This window comes from Ochotona princeps, chromosome 1, assembly GCF_030435755.1.
Source record: "Ochotona princeps isolate mOchPri1 chromosome 1, mOchPri1.hap1, whole genome shotgun sequence".
NCBI classification, from domain to species: Eukaryota; Metazoa; Chordata; class Mammalia; order Lagomorpha; family Ochotonidae; genus Ochotona; species Ochotona princeps.
The window spans coordinates 36,349,236-36,376,221 of NC_080832.1; the positions used below are offsets into that span (position 1 = coordinate 36,349,236).

General features: G+C 36.9%; 1 protein-coding gene across 2 annotated transcripts in view; it reads right to left on the reverse strand.

Moving 5' to 3' along the window:
- The window catches only part of RSPO3 (R-spondin 3), an 80,685-nt gene that overhangs the window by 49,192 nt on the left and 4,507 nt on the right, over window positions 1–26,986 (reverse strand). For both annotated transcript variants that reach the window (XM_058671169.1, XM_004587226.3), the window contains exons 2-3: window positions 2,365–2,556; window positions 138–284 (exon numbers count right to left, since the gene is read on the reverse strand). In XM_058671169.1, the coding sequence (XP_058527152.1) occupies window positions 138–284; window positions 2,365–2,556 (339 nt within the window). The remainder of the gene's footprint in view (window positions 1–137; window positions 285–2,364; window positions 2,557–26,986) is intronic.

Consider the following 26,986-nt stretch of genomic DNA (forward strand, 5'->3'; position numbering starts at 1 on the left):
AGGAAATATGGAAAGGACCAATTAGAGGCAATTCGTCAGGTTCTTATGAAATCAGACTCGAGAAGGCCTTCCACACACATTGGTCTTATCATCTACAGTATTCCTCATCCATGCTGAATCTCAGAGATGCTCCTCACCAATACTGACGCACTCCATGGTATGGTTGTTAGCTTCCAGCCCCTCTGGGCAATTGTCAAGGCACTTTCCAAGGTGTAAGTAAAACCCACTTTTACATTTCGTGCAGAAATTTTTGTTGAAACAAGTATCACAGTCAGCTTTGCATTCTGAAAGAGGAAAAAAAGACAAGCATGCGTTGATTATCTTTCTTCAAAGAACTGTTGAACCAGTTCTGCATGATTCCAGCACATATACATGCAACTTGGTGTCAAACAAACACTTGGGTTCAGATTTATTTTGTAAAATGAATTAAAGATCACCCTGCAGCCATTTAGTTGATGTACACCAGTTGTTGAATTCAAAACCTCTGTATTAATTGCCTTAGGGAGCAAATACATGTTGAGTATCATCAACCCAAAAATCTGAAACCACAAACACTCCAAAATGTAAAATAATTCTGGCATTGACATGAAGGGTAAAAAGTTTCACATTCCTGAACCTTTCAGATTTCAGATGTTTAGAATAGAAATATATGTGCAAATATTGCAAAGCCAAAATCACCATTAAACCTGAAACTCTTCTGCTAAACATTCCTGAGATATATATATATATAATCTGTACATACATTAGTTGAATATATACACACATATACACATATATGTATAAACATATATACACATATAAATATACATATATAGTTAGTTACCTCTGTTTATAAGATAAGCAATCTTTATTAAATCAGCAAAATGGTTCATTAAAACTTTTAAAAATATGCTTGGGCACTGCCTTTGTGGTGCTCTTAAGAACTTATTAAATTTCAAAATTTCTTTTGAGTCTTACTTTCATTTTATTTGAAAGAGAAAAAGTCCATCTCCTGGCTCACTCCCCAAATGCCTGCAACGGTAAGGTCTACACAAAGGTAAAAGCCAGGAACAGGGACTCAATCCGGGTTTATCCACACAGGTGGCAAGAACTCAAGAACTGGAGCCATTCTCTGCTTCTCTCATGGTTTGCATTAGCAAGCAGTTGGATCAGGAATAGGACTTGATGCAGGCAAGCTGTGTCCCAACTGGCATCCTAACCCTGTGCCAAATGCCAACACCAGGGCTATTAATTAGCTCAACAGGCATTTGATTACTCACAATAAGCCAGGCATTATTCTATATATTGGTGGATAGCAGTGCACAAGAAAATAGTCTTTACAAAGCTCATATTCTAGAATGGGAGCCATAAAAAAAATAATAACAGTTGACCCGCAGATGACAATTACTATAAACCAGAATCACAACAACAAATATTTGGCAATATTAAGTCCTTAATATTTTACAATAATCCAATGAGGTAGTCACTGTTATGATTCCTGTTTTACAGACAGAGTTTGAGGCTCCAAAAGATTATGCAACTATCCCAGAACCACAGAAGAGGCAGTCTGGTTCCAGAGTGATAAGAACTCTGAAAAGAATATGTATGCTAGTGCTAGAAAAAAGAGATGGAAAATGACTCATCAGTGGAAAAGTATGATGATTTTGGGTAAGTGGTCATGGAATGGCTCACTGAGAAGGTGATATAGGAGCAGAGTCTTGGATGAGAGAGACAGCCACACAAAGGTGAGCTCAAAAGCTTTCCAAATTGTCAGAGCAGCCAGGCTAAGAATGAAAGGAAAAAAGCTTAAGATGAAAAGATCTCATAAGAATGTGAGGCTGGGGCAGAGGTTGTATGAGGGTAGTAGGAGTAAGTATGGAAAAACAGGAAGAACTACATGCAATGGTTAGATAGTGAAGTGATATTTCCCATGTTGGAGTTTTAAAATGTAATCTGATTGACATTGTGGAGGATAGGATTCAGAAAGAGTTCCTATAATATGTATTCCCAATGGATAAATATTTTACTTGTGTAGTGGAAACCTCTGTAAAACCAAAATAGCTGAGATGATTTGTCAAGTTATAGAACAACTGCATTTTGTGATGATAATAGGATCAAATTGAACTAATGTTTGTAGTTTTTTCCTATAGGTTCTGTGACTAACAATCATGTTCTCAATAGTTAGAATAAGTGTCCTAAGTGTCCTTTCTCAGTTAGCAGTGAACGTTTTCTTGTCCCAGAAAGCAAAGCATGGTTTAGCCAAATTATCAGGCTTACCTCACCTTTTCTTATTTAACATTGAATATCCGGCTATGTTAGAGGCCATTTCAGTCTGGAAAAGTCCCCATGGGTGAGATAAAAATACAATTTTGGGTAGGCACTTACTTGTACACTTATTTATATCTGGATATCGAGTTCCATAATATCCACTTGGACATGAAGAGAGACACACTCCAATTTGCTTCATGCCAATTCTCTCCAGAACAAAAAATAGTCTGGGCTTACATGACAAACATCCATTGTAATCTGAACACGTTGCACAGCCTCCTTGGCAGCCTTGACTGACATTAGGATGCACTGGAGAGACAAAGCAGGAACACAAAGAAAGGTTAAATCATAGGTACAGAAGTTACATTTTCTTGGCAGGATATACATCATCTTTAATTAAATTTCCTTTTTATATAAAAAAATTTACTCTATAAACTTGAAAGAGTCAGAGAGAGAAAGAGATCTTCATCCATTGGGTCTTTGAGCTGGGCCAAGCAGCAGTCAGGCTCCCATAACTCCACCTTGGTCTTCCACATGGGAACAGGGGTCCAAGTCCTTGGGATATCTCTCTCACTGACTTTTACAGGCACATTAGAAAGGAGCAGGATCAGAAATGGAGCAGCCGGAACTTGAGCCTGCATTCCTGTGGGATGCCAGTGTCACAGCCAACAGCTTAACTCACTGTTTCACAACTCTGGCCTTCTTCAATCATTTTGAATTTGGTTGCGATAGCTAAATAAGGTAGGATTTTTCCCCTTTTCTGTAGTCTAGTGTTTTCTTTTATCATTTGCATTGTTCTTAGCTTAAAAGAGCCTAAATTGAAGCATTTGAAAGATAGAAAAGTATTACCTCAAAAAACTTACACAATAAAATACCCTCCCAGAATTAGACTCCTGGGAGACTGAGGACTTGTAATTTTGTGCTTATTGAAATTAACACGTTACTTTTTATTTTCATTTATGCTACGGAAGATAAGCACATCTTTAACTTCAGCAGTAAATCTATTCACATATTAGGGCTTAACCTGAGTAAAAGCAGCTTCTGGAATCTCTTCATCTACAATCTGTCACAGCACATTCTACCCTGTGATTCAAGGCTAAATGATTCTGAAATGCTGCCACCTACTCAGCAACCAACAAAGCTTTCCTGGAATATTTCTTCTCATAAGTTTAATAATTGAGAAGCAAAAGTTGATGTGCAGAATCTAAATGCCTCCCTTTATAATTCTGACTTTTTGTTGATAGTGGAAAGGACAGGATCTGCTGGACCTTGTCATTATTAAATCTGTCTTCACAGTGATGTTGCTTATTACAAACTTCTTAACCACAAAAACAAATTTCTCTAAGTTTGGTTATAAGGGGCACCCCTATGACCCAGCAGCATTACCACAGGGGTGCATGGGTTAGCTACAGAGAGGTCATTGGGTTGACCAGCATCGTCTGCCTGTGGGGAATCATCCCTGAATCAGCCACAGTAACCACAAGCAGCTCATTCTCATTCCAAGACGTTTTGTAAATAAACTGAGGAAATGTGGGTGGGGGAAGGGAAGTCTGCTTCTCCGGTACAGGCTCCTCTTTGGGGTGGGGTGGTCATATGAAGTGGCACAGGAGGTTTAGACATTATAGGGCCTGGGGGACTTGTGAGTGAAAACTGCTTTCCAAGTAACAGGGTCATTTTTCATGCCAGGAACTCAGTGTTGCAGATTTACACAAAGTATGTACGTACTATAAGCAGGGCAAGACCAAAGAAAAAGAGAGAGACAAGTGATTTCCGTTATCCAATGTCCATCAGAATCCATCTCAAGAAACAATAGGTATAGGTTATAATCCTATAAAACCTTTTCACAAGAATTGTCGGTGAAAACGTGGACCTCAACTTGAAAGACAATTGTTCTAAACTCAGCACACTAAACTACTATGGCTTTAATGAAAATGGATCTAATTGGTCTATGAAAATACATCTCTGGGGCTTGGCGGCGTGGCCTGGTGGCTAAGGTCCTCGCCTTGATCCCATATGGCTGCTGGTTCTGGTCCCGGCAGCTCCACTTCCTCTCTATCTCTCCTTCTCTCAGTATATCTGACTTTGTAATAAATAAATAAATAAATAAATAAATCTTTAAAAAAAAAAAAAAAAAAAAAAAGAAAATACATCTCTGCCTCTGACATGTGACTGTTAAGATAAAATGTATAACTGCAGTTTTAAGCACCTTGAAACAAGTCTTAGTTGTGATATAGCTTTAAATAGATCGGTGATTAGTGTAAATAGAGTTCCCCTATTGGAGCCTCAAAAATGGACAATTTTTAAGACAAATTTCATCTTTAAAAACTAGGCTTTGGAAGCTTGGCAATTCCTCCAGGAGAATAATCTTCATGAGATTTTTACAGTTTCCACTGAAATTATAAGATATGCCTAGAGAACTTACTCATTTCCCTATTTCTCTAAAACTTTTGCTCATGAAAGATAGCATAATTCATATTGAGCTCCACCCAGTTTTCTTCCTTTTCCGTTTTAAATTTCCTTTTTAGACAAATATTTCTTTAGGAACAGATTTTTGGAAAGACAAGGATGATCTAGTTGTACTAACTTGCAGTGAGAATTTCTTTTGTTGTTAATCATTGAGTTTACAATATGGACAATAAATCTTCAATGTGAAATGATGCTAAACTTTATTTCTTTAAATAAAGATACAATACCGGCTGCAGGGAGCGCAAGAAGTGGGGTCCACAAAACCCAGATTCTATGATTCCATACTTTTTCTTTTACAACTGACTAGTGATTGCTTTCGTAAATGCTGTACAAGGATCATTCAAATTGTAGTCAGTATTACACAACTACATAAAATTTCTCAAGTTTCATCTCAGTCAAGAGCTTTAACTTTTTATATGAAAACCACAGAAAACTTTGGTCTGGATTGACTGTAGCAACCCTTTTAGCAATAAAATCTTTTCTAAGTCAGAAAACAGAATTTTACTTTGTCATGTTTTTTCTTTTTTCTTATATGATAACAATTACTTTTCAATTTATACATAACATTTTCAAAAATATGTATTTGCTATTATTTCATATGAAGCAATGGTGATGTTGATAGTGGAGAGGCAGTTTCATAGAATACCTGACACACTTGAGAAAAATAAATCAATGCCTGAATGATCATGTATGGCTAGAAGGCAAAGCAGCACCACTGCCCTAAATTAAGAAGCCTGGCGTGATTTGATGCAACTGATACACAAGTGATAGTGAATGCTGTCTGTGGAATATCAAGAAGACAAGGATAAGACAGATACAGACTATACAAACTTCTGTGTAATATGCCCTAGATATTAGTTTGTAGTCATGTGTGGGGGAAGACGATAGAGTGAGTGTGATTAGGACTGTTGGAAAGACACTTTCCGTTGCGACATGGCAGGCATGGCAACTCAGAGAAGACTTCCGCAGTCATCAATGCAAAAGGCTGATTTCTGAAAGTGTAGGTGTAACCTTGTGTAACAAGATGAGGAAGGCATGCATGTGCAAGGGGATCTTGGCAGTGTCATTAACTAAATATAGGGACCAACTGACACTGATTGAATAAGAAAGAGGATTTGAGAAGCTGTATTTCTAGATGCAACCAGTGGATGGGCTATGTGTGGGGGGAGAGGTGGAGGACTACTAAAAATCTGTGGTTAAGGAGTTAGAGCAAGGAGTATATAGCAAAAACTAAAAATATAAATATGGCTGGGAATCACTAACTTTGCAGATTTTATAATACATCTAAAAAGTGAAATTTGATGAATGTAGCTTATTTGTAGGTAATTTTTGGAAATTCTCATGCCAGCCACTAGGGGGGTAGACACTGAATTAGAGAAGACACCTGGAAAGGGAAGGGTCCTGAAAATGACAGGGGGGAAAAAAAGGGTCCAAAATAAGGGAGATTTTGTGAGGGAAAGGAAATACATTCTCAACAGATTTCTGTAACATTTCACACTTGTATACCACTTTGGTTTCATAGTATTCATTTCACAAAAACTAATTGAATTGTAGTAACTGTTCTATAATTATGTAAGTAAATGCTAACACAATTATTTATTTTAAAAATCACAAAGACTCAAGGAAATGCTATTAACTAATGAACAAATAGTGACACTAAATTAAGGCCTAAAACTTAGATCTTTGACCATTTAGTACCTGTCTCCAAGTTATAAACAGAAGCTTAACAGAGATTGTGGCACAGCAAGTTGAGCTGCTTCTTGCAACACCAATATCCCACATGTGTACCAGCATGAGTCCTGGCTGCTCCACTTCTGATCCAGCTCCTTCCTAGCACCTGAGAAAACAGCAGAAGATGATGACCCAAGAGCTTGGAACCCTGCACCACATGAGAGGCCAGGCTGGATATCCAGGCTCCTGGTTTTGCCATTACCCAACTCTAGCCATTGTAGCATTTGAGGAGTGAACCAACAGGAGTGAACCAGAGGTTCTCTCTCTCTCTCTCTCTCTCTCTCTCTCTCTCTCTCTCTCTCTCGCCTTCTCTAACTCTGCCTTTCAAATAAACAAATGATTTTTTTAAAAAATGTAACCGAGATAGATATTAGTGGGAAAATAGGCAGAATTCAGTGGGAAGTCTAAACTTTGAGCTTCTGAGTACAAATATGTTACATGCCTGGTAAAATTATTATGTCTTTCTCTAAAATTAAGAAAGAAGGAAATACTTCTCTTACATTGTGAAAGTTTTATATAAAAATCATTCAAAACTTAAACCTATTTGCAGTATAAATTGTTGGCATTCCTTGAATAATTAGCTTCAATTATCTCACTGTTAGATAAGTGTTTCTACACTATTTGAAAGCCTTCAACTAGTGACATATAATTGATAGCACAGTTCCTAAGAGACTTCTTGTTGTCATAAAGGATAATTCAACATTGATACATTATCCACAGAATTTTAAATGGACTAAGGCAATTGGTAATTACACAATCTTTGTTTACTTATTTTCAATGTTTATGATATAATAAACCAGCACTGGAAATTATTTCCAGCACTGGAAATTAAGTTCTGCTTCTGTAACAGCTGCAGTGGTAGCTTAATTGCAAATGTGTTAATATCTATTACAAGTTGCTATGTGAAAGAAATCCTTTTTTGCATGCTACCAATGACCACTCTTGGTCGTTTATTTGTGGTTAGAGAATTGGCAGAAATATAAAATTTAATAGTCTTTTGGTTAATAAAACAGGTCTGACTGAGTTCAAAGCAAGGCTCAAATACATGAAAGCAACTTGCTGAATTTTATAATGTAGATAATTAAAAATAAACAATTTCACAACATTGATAAGCTATTCTTAACAAAAACAAAACAAAACAAACAAAACCCCCAAATGTCTACTTTTTAAACATTCCTGTCTTCAGGGTGTTCACTGGTAATATGGATGTGATCTGTGACCCCCTCAAAGGTTAATGTGATGAAGGGCTTGGTCCTCACAGCAGTGGTGTTGGGTGGTGGTGATATCTTTAACAAGCGGTTCCAGTGGGAAATCTCTGGATCAATAGGGACATATGCTAGAAAGGAAATGTGGGACGCACCCTCCCCTTCTGATCCTGGTTGCAGATGTAATCACCTGTTTGCTCCTGAACTCAGTCACCATTGCTTCTTATTTCATAACGTGATGCAATCAAGGAGCAGACCTTGGGGAGACTATGTTATGCCTCATGGACTCTGAACCTCCAAAACGGTGAGATCGATAAATCTCTTTTCTCACAGGTTGCCTGACTCAGGTGTTTCATTACAGTGTGAAACTACAGCACATTGCTCTTGCTATGAAGGGCCCTAAGAGATGGGGTAAAAAAACTCAGTAGAATTCTATAATCCAGATTGTTATTTTTACATCTATCTTTCCTCTGTGTCTTTTCTGGTTGTTCATTTTGATTGAAAGCTTTTTGAGAACAGGGGTCTGTTTGTCTTGATACTTTCTTGGTAATTTTCAAATTCTACGTAAGCTAGTTACTTATTGAATCTGTTGTCATCAAAGAGTTTCTGATTACTAAATAAATACAGTATATATAAATATATATATATATTATATATGTATGAATTATATACATATATATGATGAGCAATTTATTTGGGTTTACAAAAATAAGAATTCAAAGCAGGAAATATTTAATAAAAAGTATTTGTGATATGGTAATTGACTTTAAGTTGGCTGTTCCTATGAACATCTGGTAAAGGAATTAAGGTCCCATTTGCATATATTTCAAAGATGCTTAATTATCAAAGAAAATATTAAAATTATAATAATGCAAATAATAAAAAAGTGATTCATGTGCCTAAGAGAGCATGTGGGGTTTATTTCTTGCCTATGTCAGTATGACACATTCTGCGGTATCTTGGGACTTTATTGTTAACATAATTGTATTTAAATTGAGAGCAATATTATAGTCACTGAAAATTAAAGAATGTTTCATGGTTTCTCTGAAATGCTTGGCAAAGGTCAGTGTAAGAAAAATCTAATGTTGAAAATGTAAATTGGGCCCGGCGGCTAGCGGCTGAAGTCCTCACCTTGCACGCGCCAGGATCCCATATGGGCGCCAGTTCTAATCCTGCCAGCTCCACTTCCCATCCAGCTCCCTGCTTGTGGTCTGGGAAGGCAGTAGAGGATGGCCCAATGCTTTGGGATCTTGTACCCGTGTGGGAGACCTGGAAGAGGTTCCTGGCTCCTGGCTCCGGACTGGCACAGCACCAGCCATTGTGGTCACTTGGGGAGTGAATCATTAGACAGAATATCTTCCTTTCTATCTCTCCTCCTCTCTGTACATCTGACTTTTTAATAAAAATAAATAAATCCTTGAAAAAAAGAAAATGTAAATTACTTGGCAGCCTCTTTCAAATTGTTTTGCATCAATCCAATAAACTATGCTTTTATTTATTTGTCAGTTAAAACTTCCAAGATAAAATTGAAAATGAGTAGGTCTCCAAAGCCATTTAGGCAATTAAGGAAGTTACCTATAGACAACAAAATAGGTATGGAAACTTTTTTGAGTAACTGTAATTAATTAGTGCGATATATGCCTTCTTTACATTCATATAGTAAATTGGTTAAAGAAGGATATCTATTAGTATATCTATTTAAATATTCAACTATATATAGATGTTGCTGCTTTTGAAATACTGCATATACATATAAATACACACCTGTGAATGCACATTCTTGCACATAAACGCCTACATACATATTCTATGTGGTGTTATCAAAGTCAATAACATAATTTGAATTCTAACAGAATAAGAGAGTCTGCTGTGTCTTTTGTCAAGCATTCAGTCATTCAAATCTGCCAGTGTGCTGACACCAGTGGGTTCAGAGAGTTCCTCACAGTCTTAGAAAGGAATGTATTTACCAGCTGCTAAGTACAGCACAGTTGGTGCTCTACTATTATGATGTGGGGAAAATACTGTTTTCAATGGAAATACTTTCCTTCAGAACTTGGAAAACCTTTCTTTCTCTCTTGCTGAATAATAATTTCCCAAAGGGACTCTAATATTCATAGTCTATAAATAATTTAAAATAAAGCCACAGCAATAAGACAAACCTAACATTAAACAGCAATTAACTAGCCTTTCCACTAAAATCAAGTCAACCGAAAACGTTAAGAAAATGGCTAGCAAATAACACTAGCTGTAGAATTCCTGAAATCTAAGATATGATGAATATTTGGCAGCTAAATGCAAACTTGGTGGCCAAGGGCTAGGCTTTGTCTAATCACATGGTATGGAATCAAGCTTAGAAATGAGAGATGGGTGGAAGTTGGCTGCACCGTGTAGGAGTACACTGTGGAAACTGTGATTTAGGCCTTCAGCAAAAATGTATGAGAACTCTTATGTGCAAGTATTAAAAAAAATACCAGTCATGTCATGGTATTAACTAATTAATAAACAAGTGAATGAATAAAGATTGCTGGGAAGGAAATAAACAAGTGGACAGAGCAGAGGATATGTCAGGATACTACTTCAATTGTGGTTGTTAAGCAGTACTCTGTTTCTTAGTTGAGTTGAGGTGGATGATGAGGAAGGCAGGGTTTATCTTGAAAAGCAGAAGGGGGTCTTCCAGGTGGAAAACCAGAAATTCACAGGCCTGAATTTGTAGAAAACTGCAGAGCATGAGAAACCCGACAGAGAGGACGAGGAAGCTGCAGCTTGGTGAGTGACGGAGGATGAGAAGGCGACAGCAAGGAGGTGGAACCCAGTCCTACACACGCTTTTGCACTGAGTTCATTAGCTGAAGTATATTTAGAATCTCAATTTCTAAGTAAATTTCAGAAGGAAAGAATATATGCTGCCTCACATGGCTATTTTTATTTTTGTTAATTTTATGGGTCTTGGAGTGGAACCAAGATCATGTATTCCATGAAAATGCATTCTTTTATAAATTTTTATACTAGTGTAGAATGTTCTAACCAGCAACAAATTGGGAATTTAAATTCATTTTCCAATCTTTGAAGAAGCTCTTCCTTCTTGGGAACGTTCTTTTTCTGTTCCTCCTCATCTCCTTAGCTGTAATTTTAGCTTTAGCTTTTATCAGGGTATTAAACTTTTACTCACTTCTAGTGTGTGTGTGTGTGTGTGTGTGTAGGTGGTTTATGATAGTAGAAGAAATAGAACAATAGGAATACAAGAGCATATGTATAGCAAACATTAGAGTTCTTATCCCTAAAGAATAAAAAAGCAGAGTTCTTTCCGCTAACTGCAATAGGAAATCTATCCTACAGTTGATACACTGCTACTGGTGAAAAATGTAAGTTATTGGATCAGTATCCTCAGCTGTTGCTAAGTGAGGGAAGCCTTCTCTTTTCCAAATGGCCAAGTTCCCAAGTGGAGGTGAATAGAGGACAAGAGAGGGTGGAGGAAAGAATAAAGACCCAGATTTTGCAGAGGTCCTGGACCTGTTGATGAGTTAGTGGGTGGTAATAACAGCACTTTCATGAGACAGATCCAACAGTGTTCATCCAACAGTGGGAATCATTATGTGCTCTGGTCTAGCTAGGAGAGCCAACCTTTTTTATTTAAAAGAGGACAAATAATTAGAAATCAACATAAACAGAAAATGTGATAGTTCAATGGTAATGAATCTGCGTGGCTGTGAGTCCATAACTACTAACTGCACATTCTTGAATGAAACAGACTTCAGTTTGTGCTAAAAACAAACTCTACTTTGTTACATTATGAATAAACTTGGATCTTCCTGCCACATAGCCTGCTAAAGTAGCGTATCTGCTGGCTACAGCCTTAGCATAAGCAAACAGCAGGCGAGGGACTTGTGGTATTTTAACAGGCACAGGAAGAAGTGCAAATAGTGGGTGTATCATTTTTAAAATTCTATCTTTGTGTGTCACATCTGAAGTCCTAGTAGAGAAAAATAAATGGAGATTTTTTTCTCCTAGATTCATAAACTTGCTGGCAGTAGAAGAGGAATATGCACACATCTTTGTGTGTGATACTTTTCTGCAGTTTTAGGTACAGTTCACTGTGATGCCATCACATTCCAACATGAAGGAGCCTTGACTTTTCCTAGAGGAGCACTTGGACAGGCTGCTGGGGCACTGGCCTGAACTGATACAGAGGTTGATTCTGAATCCCAGTGCAGTATTGTCTGCCTGAATTACCAACATTCATCACTTAATTCAGACACTGTGCTAGCTAGTAAGCATACCAACATAAATTAAAAAAAATTCTTGTGCCAGTCAGTTCACAGACTGATTATTTTGACAGCACCTGATTAACCTCTCTGAGTCCCAGTTGCCCCATCTATGACATGGGAACACTCATATTAACTTGATCTACAGTTAAAGAATTAAGAAAGCATCCAACACATATCACTGCTCAGAAATCTATATGTCTGAAGATATCTGTTTATGTATGAAGATATCTTGTTTTACTTTAAGGACACTACTTCCTGGGTTATCCCCACCATATTCAAGGTTGCTGTTAGTTTTATCCAATAGAAATTATTGAAAAGCTTTAAACAAGAAAGCTGAAGTTAAGACAAATGCTGGTATTTTCTTTCTGAGACAGGAGTCGGGAACTTACAAACGATCACACCAGAGTGTCTAACGTTTCACTGTCACAGATAGAGGCTGTCATGGCTGTTGTGGTCTATACACACACACACACACATACACACACACACACACACTTCAGTCAGTAAGACATGTAGGGGATTAGCAACACAGAGAAGAGAAGCAGCTCCTTAAGCAGATTGAAAAAAGGGGGGGTGTTCCAAACAAAAGATTTGTGTCTGTGGTTCTAAAGCCTCACTGTGTGAAAAAAATTCTCTGTTGGTTAAAATAAGGGTAATACGTTTCCATCTCAAAAAATTTAATTTGGGTAAGAGAAGTTGGATTTGGACAGTGCACTGAGGCAACCGTATATAGAAGCAGTATCTGGGGTGAATTTCATGCAGATGCTGTGAATGTCATATTTTCAATATTCCATCTTTATCATCCTGAAGAGAGTTTGCTTTGACCATTGTAAGCTGTTTTTTAGAAACTGGTCATGATGAGACAAAATATGGCTTCTGATCCAAGGAGCCTACAATACAACCAATAAAATATTCTTTTGTACAGTGTAGATAGTAACACATAGACTAGAAATTGAATGCAACTGCAAGCAAAAGACAGCAGCCAATATTGATGGTTGAGGTATTTGAAGAACATCAAGAGCAAATAACAGGACTTAAAACAGACCTTAAACAAAAGAGAAAAGAGAAACATGGGATACTAAAAACAATACTCTCTGTGTTAGAATATACAAAGAATATCTATGATAGTGAGTATAACCATGACATTTAGAAAGAGCATAATATTCTTTCTCCCGTTAAAGTTTTCAGTGAGGATACCAAAATTCATAGAGTTAATTTGCTTATACTTCAGAGAGATGTAGTTTAAAACACTTCCCCCAGAAAGTGTACTTGATCATGACCCTATTTCAAATATGACATTCAGGGGAAATCCGTACAATTATTTTTATCAAAATGAAATATTTACTTTCAAAATCTGTCTTTTTAACTAACCTCTTTCCTCAGGAAGTTCTGCTATTACAGAGAATACCCAACACACTTTCCTTCTTTTCTCTTAAGAAAGGTTGTCACATAAAAGCACTGAGGCTCTCGCTTCAGTATCTCCTTCTCCCACAGTGAGCTCTCACATGAGTGTTTGAGTGGGACAGAACCTGAAGTAACTGTCAACCAGTAAGAATCTCATCCATAATGAAGATTTCCCTTAATCTATACTGTGAAGCCCAAAGAAATATTAATAGTAGGAACTTCACAGGAGACATATGGGTATTGTGGTAGTATAGCAAAGATCATTAACATTAAAAAAACCAAAACAAATATCCCTCTACAATAATCTTAAGGCCAAGTTCTGCCACTCATTAACTTTGCGATACTCTACAATTCACTCAGCAATTTTAAGACAACTATAAAAACTGCTTCACCCATTTCTAAAGGGTGCTGAAAAAAATCCCCGTCATATTCAAGGTTGCTGGTCATTTTATCCAATAGAAATGACTGAAAACCTCCATATGCTGTATCAAAAATACATGATACAAGATTGTATTAACAATAGACACAATAATGCTTCCCGGGTCAGAGTCAGATTTGAATCTCCTTTTTTCCCCAACAACAGAATACGTTCCGTTAGAAAACTGACACTGGACCTGATGAGCGTGTGTGTGGCTGGCTTGCTGTTAAAACTGTTGCTTAGGTTAGAATAACAGGTTACTGTAACTTTTTTAAAGCCTCAGCGTTCTTGAAGTAAGGACATAAAAAGATTGTGAAATAAATCCTGAGCCAATAAACTGATAATTCTCTCTGAAAAGGCTATTAATTAAATAAATATGAAGTCAGATTGGCAGCAAACCCACAGAGCATTTCTCTGGCATGTCAAAGGTTGGAACCATCTGCTGCGTGGTGTTTTGTGTGACAGAACAGCCACAGGACTTGTTTTCTACTCTTAAATCCACTGGAAAGTGACTTCATTGACCTCTCTCTGTCTTTGCCAGTGACATGAAGGGGTTATATTGCACTAATGATTTCCAAAACATCTCCCTAGACATTAAAACCTACTGAACCCCTAACAGATAATCTCTCTCTACTATCTTCTAGCTTGGTAAATGAGATCATTTAGCTGCTTAAGTCAGGGATCTAGAAGTCTTCCTCATGACCGCAGCCAGTCGTCTTTTTCGTATGGACGCACCCTCCTTTACTGACAGCTCTCCCTTCCATATCCTACATATCTACTGATACACCCAGCAATCAGAACGCTCTTTTAGGAACAACAATTGTGATCTTATCATACCTCTGCCTCAAAAGTAGTCTGAAGCTTCTCATGACTCTTCCGAGTTAATTGCACTCTGTTAATGAATTCTGCTTGCTCTTGTTAACCCTCACCTTTTGTCCAGTGAGGGCTTAGTTGCATCTTGTCTGTAGAAGAACATTCCCTCACGTAAACCACCTCTGCCACCCTTCTTCATGAAAGGCAGAGAGAGCAGGGTGGGGCAGGGTAGAAGTTGTTCATGAGGTCAGAAGATCTAGCTGTACATTTTAGCTGTACCACTCTGGCTGCTTTCTTACTTTTGGTTTTGAGCGTCAGTTGCTGTGACAGTGACATGAGACAACCACATGTCAAAATAGCTGTTACTTGCCTTTCTTTAATCAAGAATCCTCGCAAATTAATGACAAATGCAGGAGAGTGATCAATTACATTATTTTGAACCGACATCTTTAACACTATCACCTGATGTCAGGAAAGGTCATCAACTGACCTGCATAAGAAATCCAAATAACTTGTTGACATGTGTTTGCCAAACTGGTGCTTTAAGTAGATAGGATTGTATGTTCCATGTAGTGGTCAAAGGGTTACCATAAAAGGTTTGAAAAATGCCTCAGAGAGATGGACAAAAATGCACTATTTTTAAACATTCAATATTCTAGTGTTTGTTTGGTAAAAGTAATTCCAGTTAATGAACTAGTGTGAAAGTTCAGCTATAGAAATTAATCAATGTGCTGAAAATGGAAATTCGCTCAGCCAAACTATTCCTCTTTATTACAAGCTTTACCTAACAATGCCAACTACGTTTACAGTGCGCATAGCATACTTCCTATAATTGTCACAAACGTCATGCTAAGTGAGGGCTCCTATTCATTGGTCATAAATTTTAAGACAAGAAAATACTGGGAGGCCTAGTAAATTCCAGTGTTTTGAGTTATCTTCCTTCTACCTTCCTGCTTCATCCCGACAATGCTGTCTAGTATCCCTGTTTTCCAGGGAAAAATTTTGGGGATAGATGAATCTCACAGTGAACAAAATTGTTAATTCTATTTAAGAAATCCTAAAAAGTAGTAAGATTTGGCTTACAAATTATAGCTGAGTGTTGTAATTTAGTTTAACCTGATTTTTTTTTTTTCATTCTGATTTCAAACTTTGCTTCATGAACCACTGTGAAATTCTACAGGGGAAGATTTTAATTGTGTTTCTGCTCACTTTGTAATTATGGAGTATAGTAAATGTTCAGTAAGAAATGGTTAAATTAATGAATGTACAATGTTTTAGTTAAGATTAGCTTCAATTTAGTTTTTTGCAAATCTCCCTGTGTGCAAGTATTACTTTTGCTTGTTAGCTTTTCTAAAACGAGGTCAAGGAATTCTCTCTGAGTCTTGGAATTTCATGGCCAACTCCTCATTCTTACTGTCCTGACAGTTACCCAAGAAGAGAGAAGAAATGCTACCTGAAGAAATGGGGCAGCTCACTAATCTGTTTCAGAAATTTGGGGTTAGTTTCCTGCTTTCAAATAACTGAAAGGTCATGTCCCATTTCATGGTAGTAACAACTGAATTGCACATTAAATGATTTATCTAAATTTTACAACAGGGTATAAGTTAGAAATCAACCTTCTTGCTTCCTAACATGGAATTTCTCTCACTATAGTGCAAAACCAAGATGATCTAGATTCAAAGAAGATAATCAGTAGTTTATTCTCCAATTAAGTTTAGAAAGTTTCCATTTTATATCCCAAATACCGTTTTTATGTTCTTTGCTAAATAATAATAAATAAAGAATTCAATTGGAAACACAGTAGTGAATAATTGCCATTGTATGTTTGAAACAAAAACAGAGTAAAATTCCATTGCAATTGTTTTAACATTGTTTACATAGCATGTTTTTTCTAAAATGCTTTTTTTTAAACAGGAAGGAAAAAAATCTTAATACAAAGTTTTAAAAATATTACTGCTGAAAAGAACAAAAACCTGTAGATATCAATGAAAAATATTAAATGTGACTTGTCAATAGAAACACTGAATTGGAATTCTGGGCTTTTATTATACTGCAGTTCTTAGGCCATTAAAGGAAAAGGAGACAGTAACTAGTGCAATGGATAGGTGCCTGCTCTGTTTAGGTATCAGAGGAATCAATGATACTGTGGAATTTGAAGGGTCAATGAAATCTCTGAGGCTTAAATTGTCTGACTCTGTAATCACCCAGCATATAATAAATAGTTCAATGCTATTCAAACAGCAAAACACAAAAAGAGAACACTGGTGAGCTTTCAACTCCTGAGGCTTCCAGCACCAGCCCATTTTAGCACATGACATTCGATATAAGCATTAAAGCTTAGCCTTCACCCTTTTTAATAGTTCTTGACTAATAACGCAGAAATTAGAGTTCACATCAGATCAGATATCAGATCTTTTAGTTCATTTTGGTGACACTATGGAGAAGTAACCAAGAATTGCCTTGGAACTTGTCCCCATCTATTTAAAGTCATTATTATCTAAGTGTCCAATTTTTACTTTTTTATTTTAAATGAATTCATTCATCACATATCCTGTGTATATTAAAATGTCATCTTCATTGTGATAGTTTAAGATCATATTTTGGAGTTCACATTGTACAAAGTTTATTCTGATTCTTCTCTTTGTTCCCATTTGGTCTTTCCTCCAGCACATAGTGTACGAATCCATGCAGTCAATAGCATAAGGCCTGCTGCTGCAAACATTAATAAGATCTATCACTTAGGAACAGTTACTTACACTTTGTTTAATCTCTAATGGAAAGGATTTCTCTAAATATTTATACCAGAACAGTTGTCAGAATGAATCCTGCAAAATTGTTGGCATACTCCCAAAAGCAGGGAGCTGATATAGGGGTGAGGGAGGAGAGATTTCTGGTCATATAATATTAAGCAGCCCTAGAATTTCAGGGAGCTGCTTGCTAGAATATGAAGAGTTTGTATTAACAGAAAGGTACTTCAGTGTGCAGAGCAATTCAAGTAAAGCATTTGAACAGCCACTTTAGTTTATTGCTCTTGTAAAAATGACTCTCCATTTACTTCAGGTTTAAAGTAAAGGGATTATGTAGATTTCAGAGACTCACTAAATAAATTGTCTATTAGGAAAGAAATGAAGTCTGAAGAAACACCAAACTTATTAAGTGCAATGGCCCTTAATATGCTTGATATGTATAAGGGAGTTGCTTCTTCCCAAAGTTACTAAGCAGAGTCAGCATACAAGACCTTGAAAGGGGGGCAAGGAGAGAAGTGAAATCTGCCAAGATAAATGCCAAGATAAATGAGGCAGTGTTTAATAAATTAATTTAGCTGTCTGTGTTTGCTTGCTTGTTTGTTTATCTTAGGATTCTATAATTAAGACTGCTCAATTTTTCTTGGTAATAGCTTAGAACTGGAGAATGGAAGAGCAAGTGGTTTTGGGTTAAGAAGAGTAAAGACAGCATCCAGTGTAGGAAAATCTATGGCAGTTGCATTGGAAATATGCTGTTATCTGATGAACTATAACACTTTCATCTAAGAGCCTATGAATTCAAACTATCACACAGAGGCTTCTGGGATTGTAAATTCTCCACACAGGTGCTGAAGCTGGCAGTGGTAACCTTAAGGCATTTGGAACTCATCCCAGGAACCTTTCCTATTCTACAAGCAGCTAAACCTTGAAGTATATGTACATAATGTCCATAGGTCTGAAAAAACTTGAATCAGAGCCGGAATTCTTCAGTCTTGGTGTGGATGTGTAGTGGTAAATGCCGGTGACTGACCAAGGCCAACCATACATCTTTGTGATTCTGAAAGGCTATTGGCCTTTAATAGAATCTCATTGGTCTCTGTTTTAAGTTTGCATCTACATCAAGCTCTGGACAGAGTCGATAAATTATCTGTATTTCTTAGAAATACACTACATGTGTTGAACCCATCTGGACAATAAGTAGCTGGACTCTATGCTTGGTATATGTTTGCAAGGAAAGAATCTTGATTGAATTTGAACTGTAATACTGCATCAAGGTGGAGGAATCCACCAGGGGGGAGGGGAGAGGGAGGGGTGGGGGGATTCCCAGAGCCTATGAAACTGTCACATAATGCATAATAATAATAATAATAAAAAGATATGCACTACATGAAAAAATGCTGCTTTTTACATTGCATTCAGTTTTACTTGAGGGAATTTTGCAGATGAAATGTATGTATGTATGTATGTATGTATGTATGTATGCATATACACACACACATAGTTTTTGGTAATGTTTACATAGTTTATTAGGATGAGAAGGACTGAGTGTTCAGAAAAAGTAGGTATGATCATTGTTTCCAATTTTTCTATTTCTTCTTCTTGTATCTGGATGCCCTTGTAAGATAAAGGGAGAAGCCATACCCAGCCTCCAAACCACCCCAGCACCCTGGGATGGGGAGCAGCCTCCTGATAACAACCCAGAATCCCCAATGTGGCACATGCTCCAAGAGTTCTGCCCAAATGATTTCACCAGTTTTGAAATGCTCCAACACTAATTTTTCTTAAATAGCATTTCATTCTTTGATTACCTTATTTCAAAGCCAAAGAAAAAGCCAAATACAGCATTCTACTACATTTGATTTAGTGATCTTCGGGTCATTACAACAATTAAGCATGTATAATACATAAGGTCAGGGCTTATTTGCCAGCAAACATCTGGAGATTGTGAATTTTCAGGAAAAGCTGGGCAAGCAAAGACTTAGACTTCTTCCCTGTATAAGAAATGTCACCCATATTCATGTTTTGAATCAGTGGTCTAGTATTTTAAGGTCCAAGAATTATTGAAACATGCTGATGTCATTCTGAACCAAAAAAGAAATAATGAAACTTACCACTTTAAGTGGGAGTTCTGTGTGCTTGTTCTATTAAAGATCTAGTGAAAGAAATGATAGAATATGTATTCTGGCTATTTCGGGTAATATCAATGATTTCATACTAGTTACAAAGCACAGATACATTTGTTGTGCTTGAATATATTGCTAAGGGAAAGTTCATCAATCTAAGATCTCATATATTGAAACTTCAGTGTTATAGCATGCTTATTTTTTGATAACGTGTACTTAGCTTATTAAAACATTAAAGTTCTATTTAGCACAAATGAACCAGGTTTTATTTGGGGCTGCTTTATGTACAAAGGATAATAAATTTATACTTGTACTTTTTCTAGCTCTAGAGATTTTACAATTCCTGTCGTGGTATAATATACTACCACTTTCTTAGGGAGAAATGTTCTTTCAAAAATATATTTACGTTGATGTAAGAATGTTTACAAACATTCCTTCACTTGCATTTCCAACCTGGTCAGACAGCTCTTTTATGAAGACAGATTAAATTCTTTGGGTTCTTTCTAATCTACTTGGGAAGAAGGGAAGAGAACCTAGGAAGATGATAGCAGGGATTCTATATGTGGGCATTGGCCATCATGCAGAAAAGCAAGGTGATTCCTAAGAATGAACTGCGTACAAGCTGGAGGCATATTTCCATCTCTTGCATGCTTAGGGTGAATAATCTGTTGAGAAAAAAATTGGTGGAAAGGCATTGTTTTCTGGTGGATTTCCTGCTGTCTGTAACTCATGATTGCTCCCAATCCTTAGGGACAAGTAACTAGGTCTGACCACAGAGCAATGGCTCAAGAGTTCTCTGATGACCCCTCCTCCCTAGGAGCCTGGCTTTCCTCAGCCTAATTGCTTTTGGCAATTGTGGTTATTGGGATTTGGCCTAGTGACTCACTAGAACCCAAATTTTCCCAAAGAGCCCCCTTAACAAGCAGAATTAAGTCTGACAGGAAGTCCAGACTTCCACCTCACTTTTACATGAACCTTTCTCCAATTTATAGAAAGTCTGAAAATCCTTCATGGACAAGAACAGAACAGTAAACAAGATTAAATGAAGGTAACTACTCAAAGAAGGGCACGTTAAGAGTGAAGTAAAAATATCAATATGGGAATAATAGTCTTACCCACTTTCCTATAGCCCTTGAACCTTTTTACCCTAATTAACTATATAAAGATTGTCAAAAAATAATAAAATAATAAATTAATAAAAAAAGAGTGAAATAAAAATAGTAACTACATGAATTTGTGCTCATGAATACGTGACCTAATGCAAAACTTAATCCATTAAGGTAGAGTTATAACTATACTTTTTATAGTAGTCTTAACTGATCAATAGTGGTGAATCTAAAGGTTAAGAACTGTAGAAACTATAAAAGAAATGGATGTCTTGTTTAGGGAGTTTCCTAACATTAAGATTTTCCTTAAAACAAGGAAGACTCTAGGGCACACTACCAATTATCTGGCATGACATTAAAATGTGAGTTGTTTCTTATTTAGTAGTTTTGAAAACAGCTGAGTAGGATTGATCCCCATGTTTCACAAGTATCCTGCTCACTCTGTCACCCACCTCCAATATGGTTCAGCAAGAGGCATTCTCATACGTGGTTTACACCTCTCCTAGCAACCGAATTTTTATTCTATGAAGTCGTGTTTTTATTCGACTAAGTTGGTGTCTACTGAATTCCCTATTGTGTCTGTCTTACTGTGTGCAGTTGGCTCTCTTTCTGGACTGTTTGAGGCATTTCTCCATCAGACTGTCTTGTCTGCTGCAGTCAGTATCTTAAGTTTAACAACACTCTATTGCTGAACAACACAGAACTATTGGCTTGCATTATATTTTAAATTACTGCTTGTTCACATGACAAAAACCTCACTTCTTATGACACATGCAGGTCTATTTTGTCAGTTCAGCACTCATAAAGCTAGCTTTACTTTCAGTCTCAGCTAAACATTAGACTGACCAGGACTGTTTTTTTAAGGATGTAGATACGCAGGCTTCATCCCTAGGCAATGTTGCGTTTTGTCTTGAGCATGTCTTGGCATCGGTGTTGTTGTATTGTCATTTTATTTTATGATCCTCCAGTGATTCTCGTGTGAGTGAACTCAGGGTGGAGAATCACAATATGAAAGCCCATAAAGTAGAAATTTGAAGTGGAGGCTGCTGTTAATGCTCATGGTAAAAGTAATATAAATAGAAGATTTTATGAAGCACCATAAAGATAACTGTTCTGGATAGCAAAACCTAGCCAGTTAAATATCTCTTGTGGTTGTAAATTACATAGAAAGATTTTGATATTTAATTACAAAATTATATGCTTTGCCCATATCTTCATATCTAAATAATTCTTTCCATGGATTTACATACTATAGAAGGGAAAAGTAATCCCAGATAATTTCAAATAGACTATATAATTCCACTACATCTATTAAAAATGTCAGCAACTTTTATGTTTAGAAAACCATTAAATGGCACGTTTCAGGTTAGAGAGAACAAATGATAGAGAAAATGACATAATATTATGGGAGTAGTTGGACACCAGAACCAAACTCCACACAAAGTGTTCAAAAACACCTAGGGTTTGTTAAATTAGCAGCCAGAGAGAAAGAGCAAGCGATAGCAAGTAAGAGAAAGAAAAAGAAAGGTGGAGTTTGAGAAAGCACCTGTAAGGTTATCTTAAGTACAACTCTCAATGTCGAGATATAGTGAAAAAAATCAAGAATCTGGTCAGACATAGACTGGAATCTAGAGCCACACGTCAATTATCTGATCAATTAAAAATTGAGCTATTGGCATGTTCTTTTTGGACAAAGTCCTGTATTCACAAGTGATTAAAACATGTCTTTTTAGACAAAGTCCTGTATTCACAAGTGATTAAAACATGAAGACTCAGTAGGAATAACTGTCACAATTTCCAAGAGAAAATATGAAAAGTGCATCAGTGGCCCTGAGAGCCAGCAATGAAGCCATGGTTTGCCTTCAGGAACTTATGTGCACTTGGCATGGCATGCTCTTTTCGCTCTTCTAGCAAAATGAAGCTTATTCCTCCTCTAGTAATATGTCACTCTTTGCCAGGACAGTTCCATTCAGACCTGTGAGATCCCTTTGCTTGATAATAGAACTCAACAGTGAGACACCACTGCTTTTTCTCATTGAGCCTATATGTAAAGAAAACAGTGTTCTAAAATAAGCAGCTCACAAATTCTGTTATTTTATATTGTGTGGTGGTGGTTTGTATTATGTGGTTATAAAATGGGGGTTGCCTTACCACTTACTCTCAGGAATGTGCTTTATATTGGGGTATAATTATGAACATGCTTACCAGCTAGTTTTCTGAGGACAATTTCTTGGAGTATACATAGTACATTACATTATTGTATATTCAAATTTAAAAGGTGTTTTAAAGTAACTCAGTCTGACCCCCTACCCATAGCAAGTGCTTAGAAAACTAGCAGAATAAATGACTCCAATACAGGAACTCAAAAAATGGATAAAAGGACAATGAGAGACAGCTTGGCCCCTGCCATTACTGAGACAAAACAGTTCCTCAGGCGTGATGATACAGAGATAAAAATGCACTCAATTCCTTTGAGTTTCATTCTAGTCTCACATTCTTTGTTTTTATAGTAAACACATTCTATAGAGATATTTGCTGGAAAGTTAAAAGCCTGGGGCTGTTGTGGGAATTCAACAAGCTAATCCTCTGCCTGCAGAACTAGCATCCCTTTAAGGCACTGGTTCTAGCCCTGCTTCCTCCACTTCTGATCCAGCTGATAGGCCAAGTCCTTGGGACCATGTATCCATGTGGGAGACTCAGAAGAAACTCCCTGGATCCTGCCTTTGGATTGGCTAAGCTCTGGGGCTGTTGTGATCATTTGGCGGAGTGAACCAGCAGATGCAAGATCTATCTATGACTCTCCTTTGTAAATCTGTCTTTCAAATAAAATATAAATAGAATGTAGAAAGCTTGTGTTATCAATAGATACTGTGTCCAGAGAAAATGGTTAGAAAAAGCATTTTTATAACTTATTGCAACTTGTTCTTCATTACCACCTAGTTTTTCAAATTGTATGACCTTTTTGCAAGCCTGCACATTTCTGCAACTTATGAGGTCTCTAAATTCAATCTTTTCCTGTAAGATTTGGCAACTTAAAACTGCAGCTTATGATACCAGTGACTATTCTCTTAGAAAGTGCACAAAAAGGAGATGGCATAGTAGAAACTGATACATTCATCCATCGGCAATAGACAAAGTAAGTGTCACTAATCTTATTTCAGTGCTATGAAGATCATGTCTTACTGACACTGCTGCAATACTCAACTTTCATCTCTTGTACTCAACAATTTGTTTTATGTGAGTTTCTCTAAAGGTCTTGATTTTAGCCCTTGATGCTTTCTGAAACTGATTCTGACTTTTTTAAGATTTATTTATTTTTATTGGGAAGTCAGATATACAGAGAGCAGGAGAGGCAGAGAGGAAGATTTTTAATCTGATGATTCACTCCCCAAGTGACTGCAAAGGCTGGAGCTGAGCTGATCCAAAACCAGGAGCCAGGAGCTTCTTCCGGGTCTCCCACATGGGTGCAGGGTCCCAAGGGTTTGGGCTGTCCTCGACTGCTTTCCCAGGCCACAAGCAGGGAGCTGGAATGGGAAGCCAGGTTGCTGGGATTAGAACTGGCGCCATGCGCCAGGCCTTGATTCTGACTTTTTAAATATGCATCTGGATCCTTAAAGCAAAGATCACTGAAAAGAAAACTAAGTTCCCTACCAAACTTTCTCCTTTGTGTGTGTGTGTGTGTGTGTTGTCATTATTGTTCCATTCACTCAGACCTGAGTCCCCTTAATTCAAGTTTAGTGTCAACTATGGTCCTCCTTCTCTTTCCCCTTCATACACAGTTAATTGCCAAGAACTACAGATATTCCCCAAATTCCCTAGTAGTTGTGCACATTCACTTGCTCAGCCATTCCCTGTCATATCCCAGGACTGTTCTACCTTACTGTCTGAAATCTCCTGTGGTAGGGAAGCTCGAAAGTTCCTCCCAGTTGATATTCCAAACCAGTTCACTGTGATAAGAGTCTGTTCATCTGCTGTAGATGGCCTATGTTGATGGATGCCATGCGTTAGATTTTCAGAAACTAGAAATGATGAATAACATGGCCTGTCATGATTAATTCATTCTACACCTAAGAAGTTACTCATGTGTCACTGGATAATGAGCTTGCTTCTGACAAATAAATACTTACATTTACTTGAATTCTTGGTCTTTAGCTGCTATGAAAACACAAGTAGGGACCAGTGTTGTAGCATATGAAGTTAAGCCTTTGCTGTGAAGCAGGCATCCCATATCGAAGCGGCTCAAATCCCCACTGCTACACTTCCAGTATAGCTCTCTGATAATGCACCTGGGGAAGCAGAGGGTGATGGCCCTGCACTTACATGGGAGACCCTGAAGAAGCTCTTGGCGTCTGGCTTCAGTCTGATCTAGCCCAGGACCACTACAGCCATTTTGGGAGTCAACCAGCAGATAGAAGGTATCTCTCTCTCTCTCGCTCACTCTCTCTCCCTCTTGCTCTGTCCCTCTCTCTAAATAACTCTGTCTTTACAGAAATAAATCACTCTTTTTAAAATAAGAGATTCAAAAAGAGTAATCCTAGTCATGACATGTTTTCAGAACAGATTAAAAGTTGAAGCAACCATGCAGATAACTGAGATCCAAAATCTTGATCAAATGCCTTATTTTGTAGGTATGACAGAGATTTGTCTGAGTTATCCAGATATTAATAGCGGTATGGATACAAAACACATGTCTTCAACTTCTCAGTCTACATTTCCCAGTACTCAGTGGAAATACTCAGGATTCTCCCTTGTCAATCTCTACTTAAGAATTCAGGACACCTGCTATCCATCCATCTAACTTCTAAAGGTCACATGAAAAACTAGTAGGATAGTATTTTGAAGACTAGACTTTTCCATGAAATATGAAACAGTTAAAAGCTATTAAACATACATTTAATTGAACAATCATATTCTTTAGTATCATTCAATTTTCATTACAGCAGGCGGTAGTAGTTCCTCTTATAGACTACAACTAAGGAACAAATAGTCTTATCTGATAAGAACAATTAGTAATCATATTTTTTAAAAAATGAGCTTTTGAAATTATTCAAAAATTCACTCTCGAAAAGCACTCAGATATTTTGCCTGAAAGTTCTAGGTTTTTGAGACCTTTGGAATTCAAACTGAGATTTCTTAGTCTGGAGACATTAATGTTGTCAGTGCCCCCACAATCCTTGAGAGTAGAACATTCCAACCTTCTCATTGTTGGATGATTATTTTATTCAGAATGCTGGTAACATTCTTCCATGAGAAGATCTGAGGCATTGAGTTAAACAAACAGACTCAATGACCATCACCTCTTATAAGTGTACATTTCATGTTTTATGGTATTTTGTTAAGTAACAGTTATAAAGTTCAAGAGAAGGCAAACTTAAGTTAGTTCAATCACATAAAATCCTGAGAAAGTCCACAATCAACAAAGCAATTTGCATCTTTCCTCAACATTAAGAACAATGCAAAAAAATCTGATTAATATATGATTCATTATCTTTCAGATTGTCATTTTTGAAAAAAATCCAGCATAGACAATGTATTGTAGGAAAAGAAATATTTCCAACCAAGTTAAACATACAATTTTCAACACAGTGTCTTCCATGATCTCTACCAAGCTCTCAAAACTGAATGATGTTTTCCTAATGGCAACCGAAGTTGATTCTTACATTTCATGAAACTCAATATCCCCTCTTAAGCATTTCAAGAATGTGCTATTTGGAAAAATATTTTGGGGAGAGGGTATGACATTTGTCAATAACTAATAACAAAGTGGGAAGAGGGTCATCAGGACATTGCCCAAAATGAGTCATCTGTATGGAGATAAGGAGAAAAGATTCTTTAGTAAATCATTAGATTTAGAATAGTTTTATATTTGATAGTTTATTCTTAGAATAGCACAGATATCTTTGAGCTTTTCACAGAATTTCTCAACATAGTATTCTGTCAACATTACATAGGGTTCAAAAGAACCACTGCATTTTAAAAATATTAACTGTTTCAGAAGCAGAGTGGGGATCTGTTTCCAGTTTCAAATCACCTAAAATGATCAGAGGGATTATAAATTCATTTTGTAGTAGTGTAGCAAGAGTTTTCCCATAATATCTTGAAAATCAAATTTAACTGCACTCTAATTTCTATTCATTGCTTTCTGGGGACCTAATTTGTAGAATATTAAATGCCGTGAAAGTCTTTAAATTATTAAGTGATTCAGCAAAGCCTATGCATGTTCAAGGTAAAATTCAGTTCATATTTCATTTGAAAAGAAGCATGCAATAATGACATTACTTTCACAGTCATTCTTACATTTTCAATAACTTAAAGCAACTTGAAGCTATGACAGCTTTTAACGCTAACATTCTTATGTCCTGTTAACGTCATTTTATTGAAGTAATAACAAAGAATTAAAATAATCTAACACCAGGATATCTAAGCAACCCTGATAGAATAATGATTAAATTAGAAACCATTAAG